The 17396-nt window shown below is 33.1% G+C and overlaps 1 protein-coding gene across 5 annotated transcripts; it reads left to right on the top strand.

The window, feature by feature from the left end:
* The first annotated feature begins 7110 nt into the window (after positions 1-7110).
* Positions 7111-17232, top strand: LOC147407185 (peptidyl-prolyl cis-trans isomerase CYP40-like). Of its 5 annotated transcripts, XM_086435613.1 has the most exons (11): positions 7124-7485; positions 8353-8853; positions 8945-9032; positions 9124-9176; positions 11452-11556; positions 15408-15483; positions 16069-16106; positions 16204-16257; positions 16359-16466; positions 16801-16859; positions 16966-17232. In XM_086435613.1, exons 1-8 carry the CDS (start codon positions 7315-7317, stop codon positions 16255-16257), a joined length of 1086 nt encoding a protein of 361 aa, XP_086291739.1. In that variant the 5' UTR covers positions 7124-7314; the 3' UTR covers positions 16359-16466; positions 16801-16859; positions 16966-17232. The 5 variants fall into 5 exon arrangements, with proteins under 5 accessions (XP_086291740.1, XP_086291741.1, XP_086291742.1 ...); XM_086435612.1 differs by lacking the exon at positions 16801-16859; XM_086435614.1 differs by lacking the exons at positions 16359-16466; positions 16801-16859; positions 16966-17232 and adding an exon at positions 13459-13522 and having other exon boundaries at positions 7111-7485.
* The last annotated feature ends 164 nt before the right edge of the window (positions 17233-17396 follow it).

Genomic DNA, 17396 nt, shown 5'->3' with positions numbered 1-17396 from the left:
ATTATTACTTAGGGCATTATAAGCAATTGAACAATTTTTTTTTTCTTTTCCAACATGGGTTAAAAGTTTCGGTAGGAGCTGATTTTTTTGTAAGGATGATCTTCAAAGAATTGTGGATCAATTATTTTATTTTTTAAAACCATTTTTAATGGGATTAAGAGTTTCTGAATGGGCTGTTTTTTTTGTGAGGTGATATCTTCACCTTAAGATCATATTCACCAAAAATCAATTCATTATGAAACTTTTAATTAATATAAGACATAAACTTTGACTATGGGGGTGGGGTGCCTTTAACATGTCCCTTACATATGTCCCTACAAGTGGTGTTGTGTTAATGTAAGTGTTATTGTAGTAATCTATTGAACCTCCTTTCAATTCATCATTTTGAACCTTACCTGAATCTTGGGTAGAAGACCTTGTAATTTTATGTTAAAAAAGCTCATTATTTTCTACATAAAAAAAAATCATATATCGTTCTTTAAGTTTGAAAGTTAAAGTAGATTAGTTTTAAGGTTTAACAACGAAGGGAAGGATTTGAAGATAATTGGTTTTGGAGGAGAGAAGTCAAAAGTAATTGGCTTAGTGATGAAGATGAGGGTACGAGGTCATTTTGCATTAGTATACTAGATAAGACGGAGATCAATGAGTCATGTAAGCATTTTGATGACATATTTGAGGTACCTTATGTTTTTAAACTGATAATGTTGCCCCTTGACTTAGATCTTCTCTCATAGGCTAATGAGGAAGGCCCATTTATTTAAACTCTAGCCAACACCCTTGAATTTTCTCCCCAAAAGTAATCATCTTCTAACTCTTCAATTATCTTTACTGTTATAATGAGAGAAGGCGAAGTAGAAGTGGTTTGACACCAAAATTGAGTGGTCATATGCCCCTACTTTTATATTTAAAATTAATATAATCAAGCTCATGTTAGTAAAAAAAACTCAGAAAATTGCAACCCACAACCCTTGAATCATGTTGCTTAGTTCTAAAAATTACAAAGATGTTCTTTTAGACCATTTATTCAACAAAAATCTTTTAGTTAATATTTAAATTACAAATAAGCCCTTTTGATACATATATGTTGCACATGCCACCCTCTAGTGCTAGTTAACAGTAGTTTGCCTCCTTACAAGAAAATTATGGCTCTTTCTCTGGAATCATGGCATCTTGAACTAGTCAATACATTTAAATTATTTTTTACATATATTCATAATTTATAATTCTAAGATAGATGTTCGATCTTGAAGTCATTTTTTTTCGTAGATAGTAAGCATTTAAAAATAATTAATTTAGATCAAAGTACAAAAATTAGATGATTCGACAAAAATTTTATTAACTTGTCCAATATTTTTAAATATTAAACGAGTCATCTCAAACCTCGGACCAATCGACGTGATGGAGATTCACGTCAACCATCTCGTTTGATAGTCGTCAAGGTCAAGTATTGTGCTCTAGGATTGTGGTGGCCAACACGTGATGGGGCATGTCTAAATTACCCCCGCTCCCCCCCCCCCCAACCCACCCACACAAAAAAGAAAAGAATTAAATAAATAAACGCATCAACTGAATAGGGATGGGTATAACCCATATCTTTCACTTTAGGAGTGAATGTTGGTATTGTTTCTTCATTTGATGATAGAAACCAAAGAGCCAGGAGTGGACCCAAAAAAGTTCACTTGCGGGGGCCGAACTAAGTGTATGAAAATAAAATTTGAAAAATTATAAATAATAATTTATATTATTTTTTTTATAATAGAAGTCGTATTACATATTATTTTTTTACCACCAAGCTTGTTTTTAATGAACTCAGTAATTTGATAATAGAGGGATTTGAACCCAAGTCTCTGGTATCATCGTCCTAAGATTTTACCAAGTAAGTTAGCTGGCTCCTGTTCATATTACATATTCTTTCTATAAAATGACTAAGATTAGATTATATAAAAGTTAAAGGTACTTTATAACCCATTAAATACTTTGCAAAAATATATCTATATATCCAACTTTTGTATAGATATTTACAAAATCAAAAGAGAAATATCTACTATCAAAACTATACTCCCTCTTTAAAGAGGTAAATCAAATGGTAAATTAGGAATCGTTGGGTTCTAAACTTTTTGTAAAATAACAATACCTCTTTCACCAATTAATAAAATATAATATCTTTATGTAGAAGGCAGAGTAAAATGAGCTACAAAAATTTGGATCTCACAAATACCTCACCTCTATATTTAAATAGAGTCATTTCGATAATATATAAATAAATAAATAAATAAGAAAAAAGAAAAAAAGATAATTGCAATCACACACCCTATAATCATGTTGGTTGTTTTCAAAATTACAAAACTAACATTTTCATTGTTAATTTTAAAACCCTTTCAATTAATATTCTAAATTGGAAAATTTATTTAAGGACCTTGGCTGAATAGTCCCTAACTTTTGTGTGGTAGCTTAGTGGGACATTTAGTAAACTTTTTATTTCTTAAAGGTCCCTCGTTATTGGTAAACTCACCGTTTCTTTATATACTGTCGAGTTCACCACTTTTTATTGACTGTCAAACTCGACCTTTTTTGTTTTTTGTTTTCTGTGTTGAGTTCACAATTTTTACTGTCAAACTCACCACCATTTACTATCAACTTCACCACTTTTAAAATAAAAACTGGTGATTCGACACTGACAAAACCCACTCATTTTAAATTTTTGAGTTTTTTCAACTAAAATACATGGAAAGATCGACTAAAAACTTGAGATAAAGACTTGTTTAGATGATTTCAACCCAAAATAACCATTCTTGATTAATTTTCATAAAAATAAAATAAAAAAAAAAAATAAAAAGTGAAAAATCCTAGTTTTTTACATACATCTTCAAAATGTTTGAAAGACCCCTTGAAAATGACTTATTCTCCCTTCTTAAATCCTTTCTGACATAATGAAGTCTCCAAAACTCGATTGAAATGTTAAAAATCCTTTTTTTTTTTTTAATAACGAAAACGATGAGTTAACGATTAAGGCATTCAATCATGAAAATCATGAGAGGTGAGGTCCAGAGATTGTTAAGAAAAGAAAAGTTTAGTAAATCAACTATTAAGAAACCGTCAAAACTTAGTGACTATTTAGAAAAAAATTACTATGTCAAGGTACTTTAAGTAATTTTCTCTTTTAATAAGTCAAGTCTCATACATGCTTTTGTACATGAGAAACACTTTCCTTACTAACTTAATAAAATTTCAACAATTATCAAGATGAAGACAAGAGTGCTTTGACTCGACCAAGTTATGTTTCCATTTTGAAGCAACTTGAGCCTTAATTTTGGGGTTGGGATTAGTGTATGATAAGCTCAAATTTTCTCTTTTTCTGTTTGGAGCTATTGTGCCTCTTTAACAATGACATGTTGAAGAATATTTCGAGTATAATTGGAGATTTCAACAATTATGAAGATGAAGATGAAGATAAGGGTGCTTTGATTCGAACAAGAGATTTCAACAATTGTGAAGATGAAGACATGGGTGCTTCAATTCGAGCGAGAGATTCCAACAATTATGAAGATGAAGACATGGGTGATATTTGAGGTAGTTGCAGTGTTCAACTTTTTTGGGTGTTTAGACAACGCTTTTCATTTTAGTTGATATTTGAGATGCAAGTTTTTAAATTGATGGGATGTATAGCATATGTAACGGTGAACTATTTCCTTACCTTATTTTTCAATCAATTTTCTCTAATATCTTAGTCTTATTTTAATCCTTCAAATCATAGTCCTAAAACATAAATTAGTTATAATTTGTCATTCCAATTTCTCCTCCAACAACCTCACTCTTTAAAATTAAAAAAATGATAAACATGATAAAATTAAAAGAAATTAATAAAATATTTATATTAAAATAAAAGCGTTAGTTTTAAAAACAATAAGTTAAATGATTACCATTGCAAGGACATTAGAGACAAGAATTTTTCAAGTGAGCGAGTTGGCTGAAGAAATATTATCTTCAATGCTACGAAAATTTATTATCAAATTAAATTTGAAAAATATATTCAAATAAATATTTCCTTTATTGAACATGACTATTATATCAAAAGATAATTTGTTAAACATTTATAACTCAATTGATAGTAGTTCCATTCTCATATCAAACGCATTTGGTCACACATTAGTTATTGCGGTAGTTCGAATGTAATGTATTTGTCATCCACGAAGAACCACTCTATACATGACATGGTTTGGTTCCACATGATACACATTAAGGCCCATTTATATCATTTGTTGGTTTGGTCACCATAATAAAAGCAACAAAGCATTGTCAATATGAGGATTTAATTACCTAGGTGGGGCAAACATATATAAATTCGTCGGATTCATTCTTGAATTTTGTTTTCATATTCTATTTTGTAAATTTTAATGGTTTTACTTTTATCATCGCATAATAAATAATTAGAAGTACTAATAATTAAAGAATTGTTAATGTTGGTCGATCAAATATTGATGTTTTTATTATTGTTTGATTACAATCAGAGGATAGATAATGCTATGGTCCACCATGTTCTAGTCTTCTAGGATGGTAATGTCAAAATCACGTGTGATGACAGTAAAATGACTAGAATTAAATATTTAATTTGTTCACGTACATTAGATCATTGGTCTTTTCTTTATTTTCATTATTATAATGCGAGAAGGTGGAGTAGAAGGTTTGACATCAAAATTTGATGGACTTTCCTAGCCTCAACTCACGGTTGAGGCTTTCCATCAAGATGGCTTCAAGGTTTGAGGGAAAATGCAGGTTTCCAACAAATCAATTCTGATCTTCTAGGGATTAAAACACTCTTTCCTAAGGATTATATTTTCTTGGTCATCCCTAACATACCAATGGTCTTATTAATGGAAAGGGACATTTTCCAAATTTTATTCTCCCAAACTGTCCTTGCAATTCCATTTAACCCTATTACAATGAGAGATTTTTCATTAAATAACACTTTTATTTATCATTGTTAATGTGCCTATTATTATTAAGATTAGGACTTATAAATTGATTGAGCCTAACAACCTCCATCTTCTTTCTTTGATCTATATCTAACCTTCGATTTGACTTCAATAAAAAATATGCATCGACAACTAAAAGAGACAAATAGTAGAAAGCAAGATTCAAGTTTTCAAAAGTTTTTTTCTTTTTCTTTAATACTTTGTTTTGGATATTTGATTTAGGATACTTTATTTTGAAGTTTTTCATTGTTACCTTGCTTTTGCAAACTTATATACATATAGGGTGGTGTTCGGAGGCCCTAAAGACAGTCAAACATTTTTTCAATCTATGGGTTAAAAGTTTTGGAATGTGCTGATCATAGAGATCACCCTCATAAAAAATCAGCCCATTTTAAAACTTCTAACCTCGTCAAAAGTGATTTACTAATATTGGACGATCTACAATTCTTCAACTTGTAAACTAGGGTTAGAAGTTTTTGAATGAACTGATTTTTTGTGAGGATGATCTATATGATGAAGAGATGATCCAAATTTTTTTTAAGTACAATATGAAACTTTTAACCCCATAAAAAATGGTTTAGCATTGTGAACTGCCAATTTTTTATTGTCAATTTGTAAAACCACTCTTGATGGGGTTAAAATTTTCAAATTTGACTTATTTTTTGTGAGGATGATATCCTTAGGAAATTTTTTACCTCCCATTGACTGTGCAACCCTATATATAACAAGATTAGAAGTTTTGAAATAGACTTATTTTTGGCGAGGATGATATTTACAAGTTAAAGAATCATGGATCATCAATTTTTTTGTAAACCACTTTTTTTGGGATTAATAGTTTTGGAATGTGATGATTCTTTGTGAGGATGATCACTAGGGTGAGGAGATCATCCTCACAAAAAATCAACCCATTTAGAAACTTCTAACCCATATAAAACAAAAATCGTTGTCGCCATTGTTGTCCATTAAGCCGTCCCATCTGTATACATATATACACACATCATCATATATTCCTCCTTGGTTTTATATTAATAATCCAATTAGTAAGATCAAGAATGACGATAATCTGACTACCCCATGTGGTATACTCAATCAACCACCCTCATATGCCAAGTTTGGGAATCGTAGATTTGTGCTCCTCAATATACACAACGTTACATCCCCATAAAAAGTGTATCCTAAGGGAACCGTATGTACAAAAGAGCACAGATCTACAATTCTCGAACTTGTCACATTAGGTAGTTGATTGAGTGTGCCACATGGGGTAGTTAGATTATCACGACTTTAAAATAAAATATATTTTTTCCTTAAAACCTCATCACCCCAATAAAACAGCTATCCTCGAATCATCAGATCAAGATAGAAATTGTTGGATCAAGATTCAAATTGTCAAGATCACCAATACAGATTGTCAACAATTGAGCTTGATAATCCACGTTCAAAAGTTTGATGACGTATGATCATTGATCTTGACAATTATGAAATGTCAATATCAATGACTGGAGCAAAATGTTGATCTCAATGGATATTAATTAGGACATGGATTGGACAATGAAAAAGAAAAGATTTACCATATGGATTATCAAGACACCACCAAAAACTTAGGGTTTACATGTAAAGAAACCTTACAGTAGGGTTCATTAACGTACTGTTTTGTTCCTAACTTCTAATTAAGGTCAACTCTTGAATTGGACCCATTAGATGACGTGTAAGCCTATGCGCTCTTCGTACGTTTTTTCAAATGAAAAAGTTCGTTTCCTCTAGTATAGGCAGGAGTCGTTTTTCTGCTCACAATGCTTGCCACGTCAAGCACACCGGGTAGTTATGGACTTAATAAGGGTATTTTCGTAAATTAGGAATGTCATTCAATACACGTGGGTACTTGTGATTGGACAATCACAAATTTCTGTGACGAAAATTTTGTAAGCAAATTTTTTTTCGTGTACTGATACACGAACGAACACACGGCTACGACTATACAAGGTAGCAACCGCAGATTAACCAGTAAACGACAAAAATACTGTGACTTGTTTGATAAAATAAGCGAAGTGCGCATATTTACATCTACGTCAATGAAAAATGTACCAATGCCCAACCCGACAAGCGTGACCCTTTACGCACAGCGTATTTTAGCAAGTGGTCATCATGAATAGTGGTGATTTGAATTGAAAGTAGTGAAGTTATGGTTCCCTTTAAAACCTAAAAAAAGGAGCCCGGCCCATACTACAGTATGCCGTCGGTTCAGTAGAAAAAGCCTGGACCAGAGAATTAGGGTTTTTTCACTTTAGATAATTTGTGTTTTTTGTTGTTGTTGTTGGAGCGAAGTAGAGCAGAAACCAGAGAAATGGTGAACCCAAGGTGCTTTTTAGATATAAGCATAGGAGGAGAGCTTGAAGGAAGGATAGTGGTGGAGCTTTACAGTGATGTGGTGCCTAAGACAGCTGAGAATTTCAGAGCTCTCTGTACTGGAGAGAAGGGCATTGGCCCTAACACTTCTGTTCCTCTCCATTTCAAGGTCCCCTTCTCTCTATCTGTGTATCTGTATCTGATGTTTTGATTTTACTTTCAATGATTCTCATTTACAGAAAAAGACTGCAATACCCTTGATTCTTTTGAAAATCACTGGTTAATGTCACTTTTTTTTTCTCCGATTCTTTTATATAATGGGTATTACTGTCTTTGCAATAAAATGGTGGATTGATTCTCTGAAATCAAGGGCATGTGTTGTTCTTGTTGATGTAAAGTATCTGTATATCATATTGGTTTTGTTCTCTCTCCTTGATTTTTATTATTCAATTTTTAATAATATTTGTTAAAAAATCTGATTTTCGTAAAATAGTGGGTATTATTGTCTTTATAATAATATATTGGATGGACTCTCTGGAAATAAAGGCACGTGTTGTTCTTGTTCATGCAAAGTATCTGTTTATCACATTGGGTTTTTTCTCCCTTATTTATCTGTAATATTCAATTTTAATAATATTTGTTCAAAAAATAAAATAAATTTTCAGGGGGTTTGTTTTCATAGAATTATCAAAGGTTTTATGATTCAAGGTGGAGACGGTGGATTGATTCTCTGAAATCAAGGGCATGTGTTGTTCTTGTTGATGTAAAGTATCTGTATATCATATTGGTTTTGTTCTCTCTCCTTGATTTTTATTATTCAATTTTTAATAATATTTGTTAAAAAATCTGATTTTCGTAAAATAGTGGGTATTATTGTCTTTATAATAATATATTGGATGGACTCTCTGGAAATAAAGGCACGTGTTGTTCTTGTTCATGCAAAGTATCTGTTTATCACATTGGGTTTTTTCTCTCTTATTTATCTGTAATATTCAATTTTAATAATATTTGTTCAAAAAATAAAATAAATTTTCAGGGGGTTTGTTTTCATAGAATTATCAAAGGTTTTATGATTCAAGGTGGAGACATATCTGCTGGGGATGGCACAGGTGGAGAATCAATCTACGGGTTGAAATTTGAAGACGAGAATTTTGAATTGAAACATGAAAGAAAAGGAATGTTATCGATGGCGAATTCTGGTCTGAACACCAATGGATCTCAGTTCTTTATTACGACCACTCGAACGCCTCATCTAGATGGAAAACATGTTGTATTTGGGAAGGTGATTAAAGGCATGGGAGTCGTTCGTTCCATCGAACATGTCAGTACTCGTGATGGTGATTATCCCAGTCTTGATGTTATTGTCGCGGATTGTGGGGAGATTCCACAAGGGGCAGATGATGGGATTTCTGATTTTTTTAAAGATGGCGATACTTACCCTGATTGGCCGGTTGACCTTGATGAGAAGCCAAATGAGATTTCGTGGTGGATGAATGCTGTTGATTCGATCAAAGTTTATGGAAATGAGTACTACAAGGTATTTGGGTGTAAAACCAAGAATACATTGTCCTTTTTGTTTTCTTTGGTTGTTTTTTACTTAATTTAACTTATTCTGTTGTTGTATACAGAAACAAGACTATAAGATGGCTCTTCGAAAGTATCGGAAGGCTTTGCGCTTCTTGGATGTCTGTTGGGAGAAAGAAGACATTGATGAAGGTGAGCCATTTTGTTTCTCTATGTAATTTATTGTTTACGCACCTTAACAACAGCCTTAATTGTATTTTATTTATTTATTGTGATTGTGCAGAAAAGAGTTCATATTTGAGTAAGACGAAGTCGCAGATATTCACAAATAGTTCCGTAAGATTTTCTTTTCACCATTGGATGAGTGTGACACACACACACATGTAATTGAATTGGAAATCATCATGATATGAGAACCATACAGGTTTAATGAGTTGATTTATTTTACTATGCGAAAGGGTTAGTGAACATGAGCGGCAATTGCTAAGATTCTATTTAAGGCTTAGTTCATACTTGATACTGGACATAAGATGAGAACAAAAATTGGAATTTGTTTTGAATCAAGAGGACCCATTTCACCTTTTTTACTTTTCGTCTTTTACTCTTCTTTCTTACTTTTCCCCCCTCTCATACATGAGGTTTGCCAGATCTTTTTTTTTTTTTTAATTTCTAAAAGTAGTTATTTTATATTGACTGAAGTTCTCTTTTATATTCATTAAATATTTCCCTTGATTTGTTTCACCTATCCTAGGTTTGTTAAGAATCTAAAATGGTTCTAATTTTCTGTTCCTATTAATTAAAATCATTATATCATTATCAATCAGTCATAATTAACAATTTAATTTAAATTTTTTTTGGATTCAATATTGAGTTATAATTTTGGTTAGACTTGAGTCTATTATATATATTAGGGTGGGGAAATTGAGGAAGATGTTGTTCATAGAATCAGAGTTGGATGGTTAAAGTGGAGGTGTGTTTCTGAACTGCTATGTAACTTACGAATATCAATCAAATTGAAAGATTTTTTTTAATAATATGGTAGTAAGACCAATTATATTTTATGAAATTGAATATTAGGCAGTCAAGAAGCATCATATTAATAAATTGAACTTAGAAGAGATGTGGTTGTTGAGGACTAGGAAAGATAAATATAGAGATGAAAACATTTGGGAAAATGTATGAGTGTCTCCAACAAGCAATAAGATAAGAAAAAGTTAACTGAAATGGTTTGGGCATGTTTAACAAAGGCCAGTGATAACCATCGTTATAATAAATGTTGACATTTAAGGTCCTAAAATAGTGAGAAAAACACCCAAAAGAACATGGAAAGAGATACTGGAAGTAGATATGAACTCACTTGCAATAACGTGTGACTTGGCTCTGTGCAGAGTGGAAAGGAGGAACAAGATTCATTTAGCCAAACCTAAATCTTTGGGATAAGGCTTTGTTGTTGTTATTATTGCAATGGTGGTGGCTGATGAGTTGCAATTAGATTTTTCCTACAATTTAGAGCGGAAATTGAGATGTATGAGATCAGCCCAACATTTGATAAGTTAAGGAAAGTTGGTAGAGATGGGTTTGATTATGTGCAATAAAGGCCGATAAAAGCACCCATAAAAGGAACACACATGATGGAGGTTCAAAATGTTTAAGGGTTTATAAAGTGCAAATGGTTGGACTTTGGATGTCCACTTACATAGGTATCATTTTTGAAATAACTTATCTTTATAGTTATTAGTGTTATGGACGAGACTAGACAGTGACTGCAAAACTTTAATTCTGGAGAGCTGCTTTGGGGTCTAAGGGCTTTAAATAAGTTTTGACTAGGATGAAGTGTATGGAGTGATACATTGAGGGAATGCCCTAATTAAAATTGATTGCCAGGGATTTTCGAGGTGAACATTATGTTGTTTTGGTTCTATTATCCATGGGATGGACATATTGGGATGTTGTTACCCATTGTAATAAAATTGGATGGTGCACATTCCAAAAAAATTAGATGAAAATTTATGTGCTGAAATAAATTTCTATATGCTCTCTTGTTGAAAGTTGGGCAATCAAGATGATCTTTATAGAATGAGCGTAGAACAGATGAGGACGTTGAACCAACAAGCCTAGAATGGGGTAGTGACTAGTAAGAACTTATTTAAAGACACTTGAATTGACAAAATTGTTGGCTTTAGATAGAATTGAATAGAGGAACATTATATTTGAGATAAAGGTTTTGATGATAATCTTAAGGGTAAGTGGTAGATGTTGCTAATGGAGTCAAAGAAAGTTATGATGGACATTATTGAGTTTGCCCCCCTCCCAACACTTTTGCCTATTTGTTGTATAATATTTCAAATGTTAGTGGGTTTGTTTAGTGGCAATTACCTTTATTTCGGTTTAAAAGTTTTTGAATTATTTATATGATGTTTGTTTTATAGTTTAGTTAAGACCTTTTTGTTTGTGTGGGTGGTATGGTTTAGCCTTAAGATGACATGCTCATCTTATTATTTGGTACTTCGTCTTTTCCTATTTTGGCCTATTCATTAATTGTGAATGGGTTCTAATCTTCTTGTTCTTTTAATCTTATGAACATCTATTGATACATGATGTGTTGCTTTAGGCATGCAAGTTGAAAGTAGGAGATCTGAAGGGAGCATTATTGGATGCGGATTTTGCAATGCGTGAAGGAGAGGCTAATGTGAAAGCGTGGTTTCGCCAAGGTCAGGTTGGTATCTTTCATGAATAAGGATTTTAATTACTGGGAGTTGGGGGGGAGGGGGGAGCGGGGGGGGGGGGGGGTTCCCCTTGGATCTGAGGAGCCACCATCTTCCCTTCGATGATGATCATCACCATTAATTAACATTTTTTAATGATGTTGTGTGAAAGAGGATCCCACTTTCAACAATGAAATCTTTCTAAATGTAGTTATCAAAAAAATCTTTCTAAATGCTCTCTAATAATCTCTATAATCATATATTGCCTTCATTATTTTATGTTTTTCACTATGCAACATTTTTACATTTCTTCTTGTTTCCTTTTCTTACTCCTATTAATTATCATTTTTTAATGATGTGTGACAGAGGATCCCTCTTTCAACAGTGAAATCTTTCTAAATGCTCTCTAATAATCTCTATAATCATATATTGTCTTCTTTGACAAGTTGTTTGCTCTCCTAGGTTCATAATAGATTTAAAATCACTGTTTGCTACAGTTATGGGGGACAAATGTCCCATCCACCCTTTTGTGTGGACGCCACTTTATTGTCTTCTCTCTTCACCTCTTCAACTTTATTGTCTTTTTTCCCTCTCTTTTCCTCCATTTTTTTAATGATACCCCTCTAACTACTATTTTTCCTTTTTTACCCTTTTAACCCCAAAGATTTTTTTAATAATACCTCTTCAATTTTATTATTTTTCCACTTTTAGCCCCTTAACCCCCAAAGAAGATGTCCGTTATTAAAAGTTGGAGAGTTATCAAGAAAGGGGAAGAAGAGGAAAGACAATAAAGTGGGTTAAATGGGTAAAAGAGAAAAGATAGTAAAGTTAGAGGGGTATTATTGAAAAAGTGGTTAAAAGAGGAAAGATAGTCAAATTGGAGGGATATTATTGAAAATGGGGTGGAGGTGGGGGTGGGGGTGGGGGAGGAGAGGAGACAATAGAGTTGAAGGGGTGACGAGGAAAGACAATAAAATGGACCCCACTCGACTACTCCATTGTAGCTGGATGGGATTTAAACCCCATAATTGTAGCTGCAGTAAGATCCATTGTTGTGTTTTATCAATATATATATATATTTGGTCTTCTATCTTTCAATCATTCTTGAGGGCTCATATGAACTCATTTAAATATGGTATACTAGCCATTCTGAAGATTGCGGGGGAATTTAAGGGAGTTTACCTCTTGCAATTTTTGGGGTATTTGTAATCAATGATGTCAAAGGCGAAAAAGGCGCTTGCCTTCGCCTTTGATAATCTTATTTGTAATTAAGAAAATAATATAGTACTTGAAGGCAGGCAAGGCTTTGAAGATGGATGATGACGATTGACTCATTGAGGGTTTTTTGGAGCACTAGTTAAAATAACTCAAGGGAGTTGCAATGCCAGTTTTGCACCAAATTGGGTTGTTGTAATTTGTGGTATTACCATATATGTGTGATTAGCTATGTGTGTGTGTGTGTGTGTGTAGATAATCTATAACTGAGCTCCTTCCCCTGTTAGACTTTCTATATAGTTTTTGGTATGGAGAATCTTTCAATAAATCTTTATCAATTTTTTTTATATATTTCAATCAAGGCACACACACACAAAGTAACCTTGTTATTTTGGTCTAAAATCGGGGTAAAGTGTACTCGTGCATGATCCATGGGGTTCTCTTGCCATTGTATTTGAACACTCGCCCTTACATGTGTCCATTCGACCATTTTTCTCCATCTAGAATAGCATTACTGTTGCCATTAGTTTCCACACACCTATTTCTCCTTTCACAGTTTGTTTGGGCCTAGAAAAATTTCCGAAGAAACTTTCTCTTGGAACAAAGTAATATTGTTTGATCTTCTTGTCTCTCAAATGTTCAAGTCCTGAAAAAATCATAAAAGTAGTTCATTAAAGATTTCATTCTTTAATTGAAAGGTAATCAGGACCGGGCTTAAGGCAGACACTCGATCCACTAGAAAGAAGAACAACTCTAACAAAGGTGTGCCCTCTTAGATCTTCTTCCATTATACAAACCAGCTCACTCAACATGTCATTGAAAACTTGTAAGACGAAGAAGAAAAATAGTAGCAAGAAAGTAATATACGTACACACATACATATATATGTACATAAATAAATACATACCTTGGAGATTCCATGGTTTAAACTTGTAGATTGGGTAGTCCATAATGGGGATCAATATTGATAATTAAATATTAGAAACTTACCTTGCGAGAATTAAATATCGATGACTTGTTTAATAGTAGGGATCAATTTGATAATAAGTAAAAAAGGTAGAGGTAAAGAGAAGAGGGTAGAGAAATGCTGGTTTGAGGTTTTCTCATCAAAGAGAATGATAACCTCTCATCATTTGAGTTGTTTACAAAGCTACCGATGATGTAGGATATCTACAATTCTAGTTAGAGTATTAAGTTGTTCTCTAATTCTTGTAGGATTTGTTTTTATTTTTTAATTCTAGTAGGATTTCTATTTTATTATTGTTACTTTAGCAGTACTATTCCTTGTTTAGTTTCTATTTTTGTGTAAATTCATTTTTATTCTTTAGGTTATAACTAGAAGTGCTTAGAAGTGTTCAAATTGAGTTATAATGAGATTAGCAAGTTGCTATTATGTTTTAGATTGATTAGGAAAGTTACTTATTAGTATTTTAGAAGGATTCTATGTTGTCATGATGAAGTTATCGATATAAGGAGCCTCAAAAACGAATATTAAAACATATCAATTCAATTCTCTTTTAGTTACTTAATTTCTAGTTCTTTGCTTTATCTTCTTCAAGTTATTACTTGTTTATCAATTGAATCTATTAATGCACACACTTCCGTTACGTTAACTGATAAAATAAGTTATTAGCAATGCTAACTTAAACTAAAATATTAACTAATTATTTGAATGTAAGGTTTTTTTGCTGAGTTCATTTGAACATTAGTTAACTTTAGCCAATGCTTGCCTGATCCATGTTTAAGGTCTTAAGTATACCACCCAGGTTTATTTATCGCCTATGACCTTTTGACTAAAGTGGGTTTCTTTTAGAATTTCAGGATTAGGGAAAAATACAGTACCCAACAGTGTTAGAAGTACATGTCACAATTGTGTAAAGAATGTCTATTACTCATTTTCTCCCTTATGATGCAATTTTATCCTACACTAAATTAGGTTGATTGTTTGATCATCATTTATAAAAACTGGTGAATGATGGCATGGTTTATTTGTAAATAATTTTTAGTTGCACAATTTAGTCTCACATTGAATGATAGACAGGTGGGGCATGATCTAGTAAATATGCACGGGACTATTCCATATCTTGCTACTGTTGATTATCAAAACATCTAGAGTTACCTATAAAAATAAAATAAAAATCAAGGGTTGAAGGTGCCAACTTAGAAAGATTGTATAGTCTGTGACCTCGGATCAAAACCTCTCCTTCACCCATATAGCCTATAAAAAATAAAGAAAAAAAATAGAGTTATTTTAACCTTTCTCTTCATTAGGTAAATAGGGTTCGAACTCATAATCTGACAATTACAATACATGCATAAAATTGCAACGTAGTGGTGCCATGGCAAGCATGCCATATACAGTTTACATATCTCAATATCACTCTAGCAGTTGCAATCATGCATTCTTCGCATGGGCCTGCGAATGCACTATTTCATCCCTCTTTAGATTATGTTCTTTCAGCAATTCCTTCTTTAAATTTTCCTTCAAATTCCTATAAATGTGTTAGTGGTAATTGTTTTCTTTGTTGATTGGCTAGTGTGATTATAATGAAGAAATTTCATAAAACCAAATGTGTTGTAAGGCATAATTGGTGTTCCGTGGAGTATTTTATGACGCCTAATACTAGTGCTATTGTTTATCTATCAGGCACACATGGCGCTTAATGATATAGATGCTGCAGTTGAAAGCTTCAAGAAAGCATTAGAATTGGAGCCAAATGATGGTTGGTGACTTCTAGTTTTGACCATGCTTGTCATTAATGTCCAAAGCAATGTCAAAGTAATTTGAACCCGGTTAAGATGGATAATTGTTTTTCTCACAACTTGAACTAGCTATCGAGCAACCAATTTGGTGTCTGAGTTTGACTTGAATGTCCCACTGAAAAGGCTTTTAAGATGATTATAATAAGGTGGAACATTTTGATAGCTTGAGAGCTGACAAACTAGAGGTGGTCACATGGGATCCAACTCCATTGGAACATGCCACAATCTATAATGTGAATTATTTTTAGATGAGCAGAAAAAAATAAGAATAAATACTGTGCCAGAGCTTTAAACACCGTAGATTTCCTGATCTAGTGTTGGCAGTCACATAACCATTTAGCGAGTCGTTCACAAGCTGCCAAATCAAATATTAAATAAGTCGAGTTAAGGATTGGGTCATTTTATAGAATCAGGGCTTTGAACTGGAATCTGGGCCATTTCCAGAGCAAGTTCACTGCTGAGTTCTAACTTGATTGGTAACTTTTTGAATATTACTGTGAATAGTAATTTTTTACTCTCTATTTATCTTGATATTTTGCTCTCAGGTGGAATAAAGAAGGAGCTTGCCGCTGCAAAGAAGAAGGTCAGTAGGCTACACCCAATCTGCATGGTTTTAGCATTTTAGGACAATAGATGTTCAATACAACTTGGTGTTGATAGCCAAAAATGGTTGTTTACAGATTGCTGATAGACGTGAGCTGGAGAGAAAGGCTTACTCCAGAATATTTCAATAGGTTTTATACAATCTCTAGTATGCTTGATACTTATTTCAATTACTATTGCTTAATTATTATTTGATATTGAAATTGGCTTCCTTCTGGGGTTTGAATTACAGGTCCCTGAAAGCATTTATGCTTGATATTTCTATATGCATATCTAAGTTCTACATGGTCAACTGGTTCCTATTGCAAACAATACATCTAGTATCTCGAGGGATCATCAGGTATAAAATTCAGATTCCGTTTATGAAGTTCTGGTTAGAGTGTCAAGTTTGTTGCTCGAGTCTCTTAAACATCATATTCATGGCACAGGGTCTGTGGGGCTGTAAGGATTAGCCCCCATCCCAAAGGGTGTGGGAATACCCCGCGATATTAAAAAATAAAATAAAATCATGGCACGGCCACTTCCGGAGAGGTGGGGGTGCTACTAATGAATCAATCTTTTCTAATGATTTTAGCCATCTGATCAAATGTTATTCTTTTGGTTACAATAGTCAGATCAAGTCCTTGTAACTGATAAACATAATTAAGTTGATTTATAGATTGGTGATCTCCCAGGTGGGAGCCATCTAATGGTGTGCACTGCAGCTGAATATGTGCCCACTTAAATGGTCATGGTATTATTATCCACACTTGTGGTTTATAGGGTGTTCTCTGGCTGAAAACAAAAATATGAATGTATCTTCTATTAACAGATTGATGTTTGTTTTTTTTTTTCTCCAGGTATTGATGAAGCATGAACCACTTTACCGGACCCCTTGAACATTTCCAAGCATACTGATTGCAGGCATGAACCATTTTTTGATTTAAATTATTACCAAGTCAAATTAGGAGCTGTAGTAATATCTTGCCGGCTTACACTGGACCATGATGAAACGATCCGCAAACAAACTTATGTTTCAAGAGGAAACTTGTTAGTGTAGGGTGGACGGCTTTTTCTTGACTAATTTCTTTTAGCGATTACATTTTTATGATCTTCTTAACTGGGCACCTAACAATCTCATTTTCAATCTTTTGATCAGACTAGAAAAAGTATTTTAATTTGTTGAACCTAGTATAGACCAAATAATTGTATACTGTTGAGGTGTCATTTGGTATTCTATGTGAATTGACTGATGACCTAGGTCCAGGTTCGACCTGGTTCTTTGCTCCAC

Source organism: Akebia trifoliata, chromosome 3 (assembly GCF_017979445.1).
Source record: "Akebia trifoliata isolate Shusen 1 chromosome 3, ASM1797944v1, whole genome shotgun sequence".
Classification (NCBI taxonomy): Eukaryota; Viridiplantae; Streptophyta; class Magnoliopsida; order Ranunculales; family Lardizabalaceae; genus Akebia; species Akebia trifoliata.
This window is presented reverse-complemented; position numbering and strand designations above follow the sequence as displayed.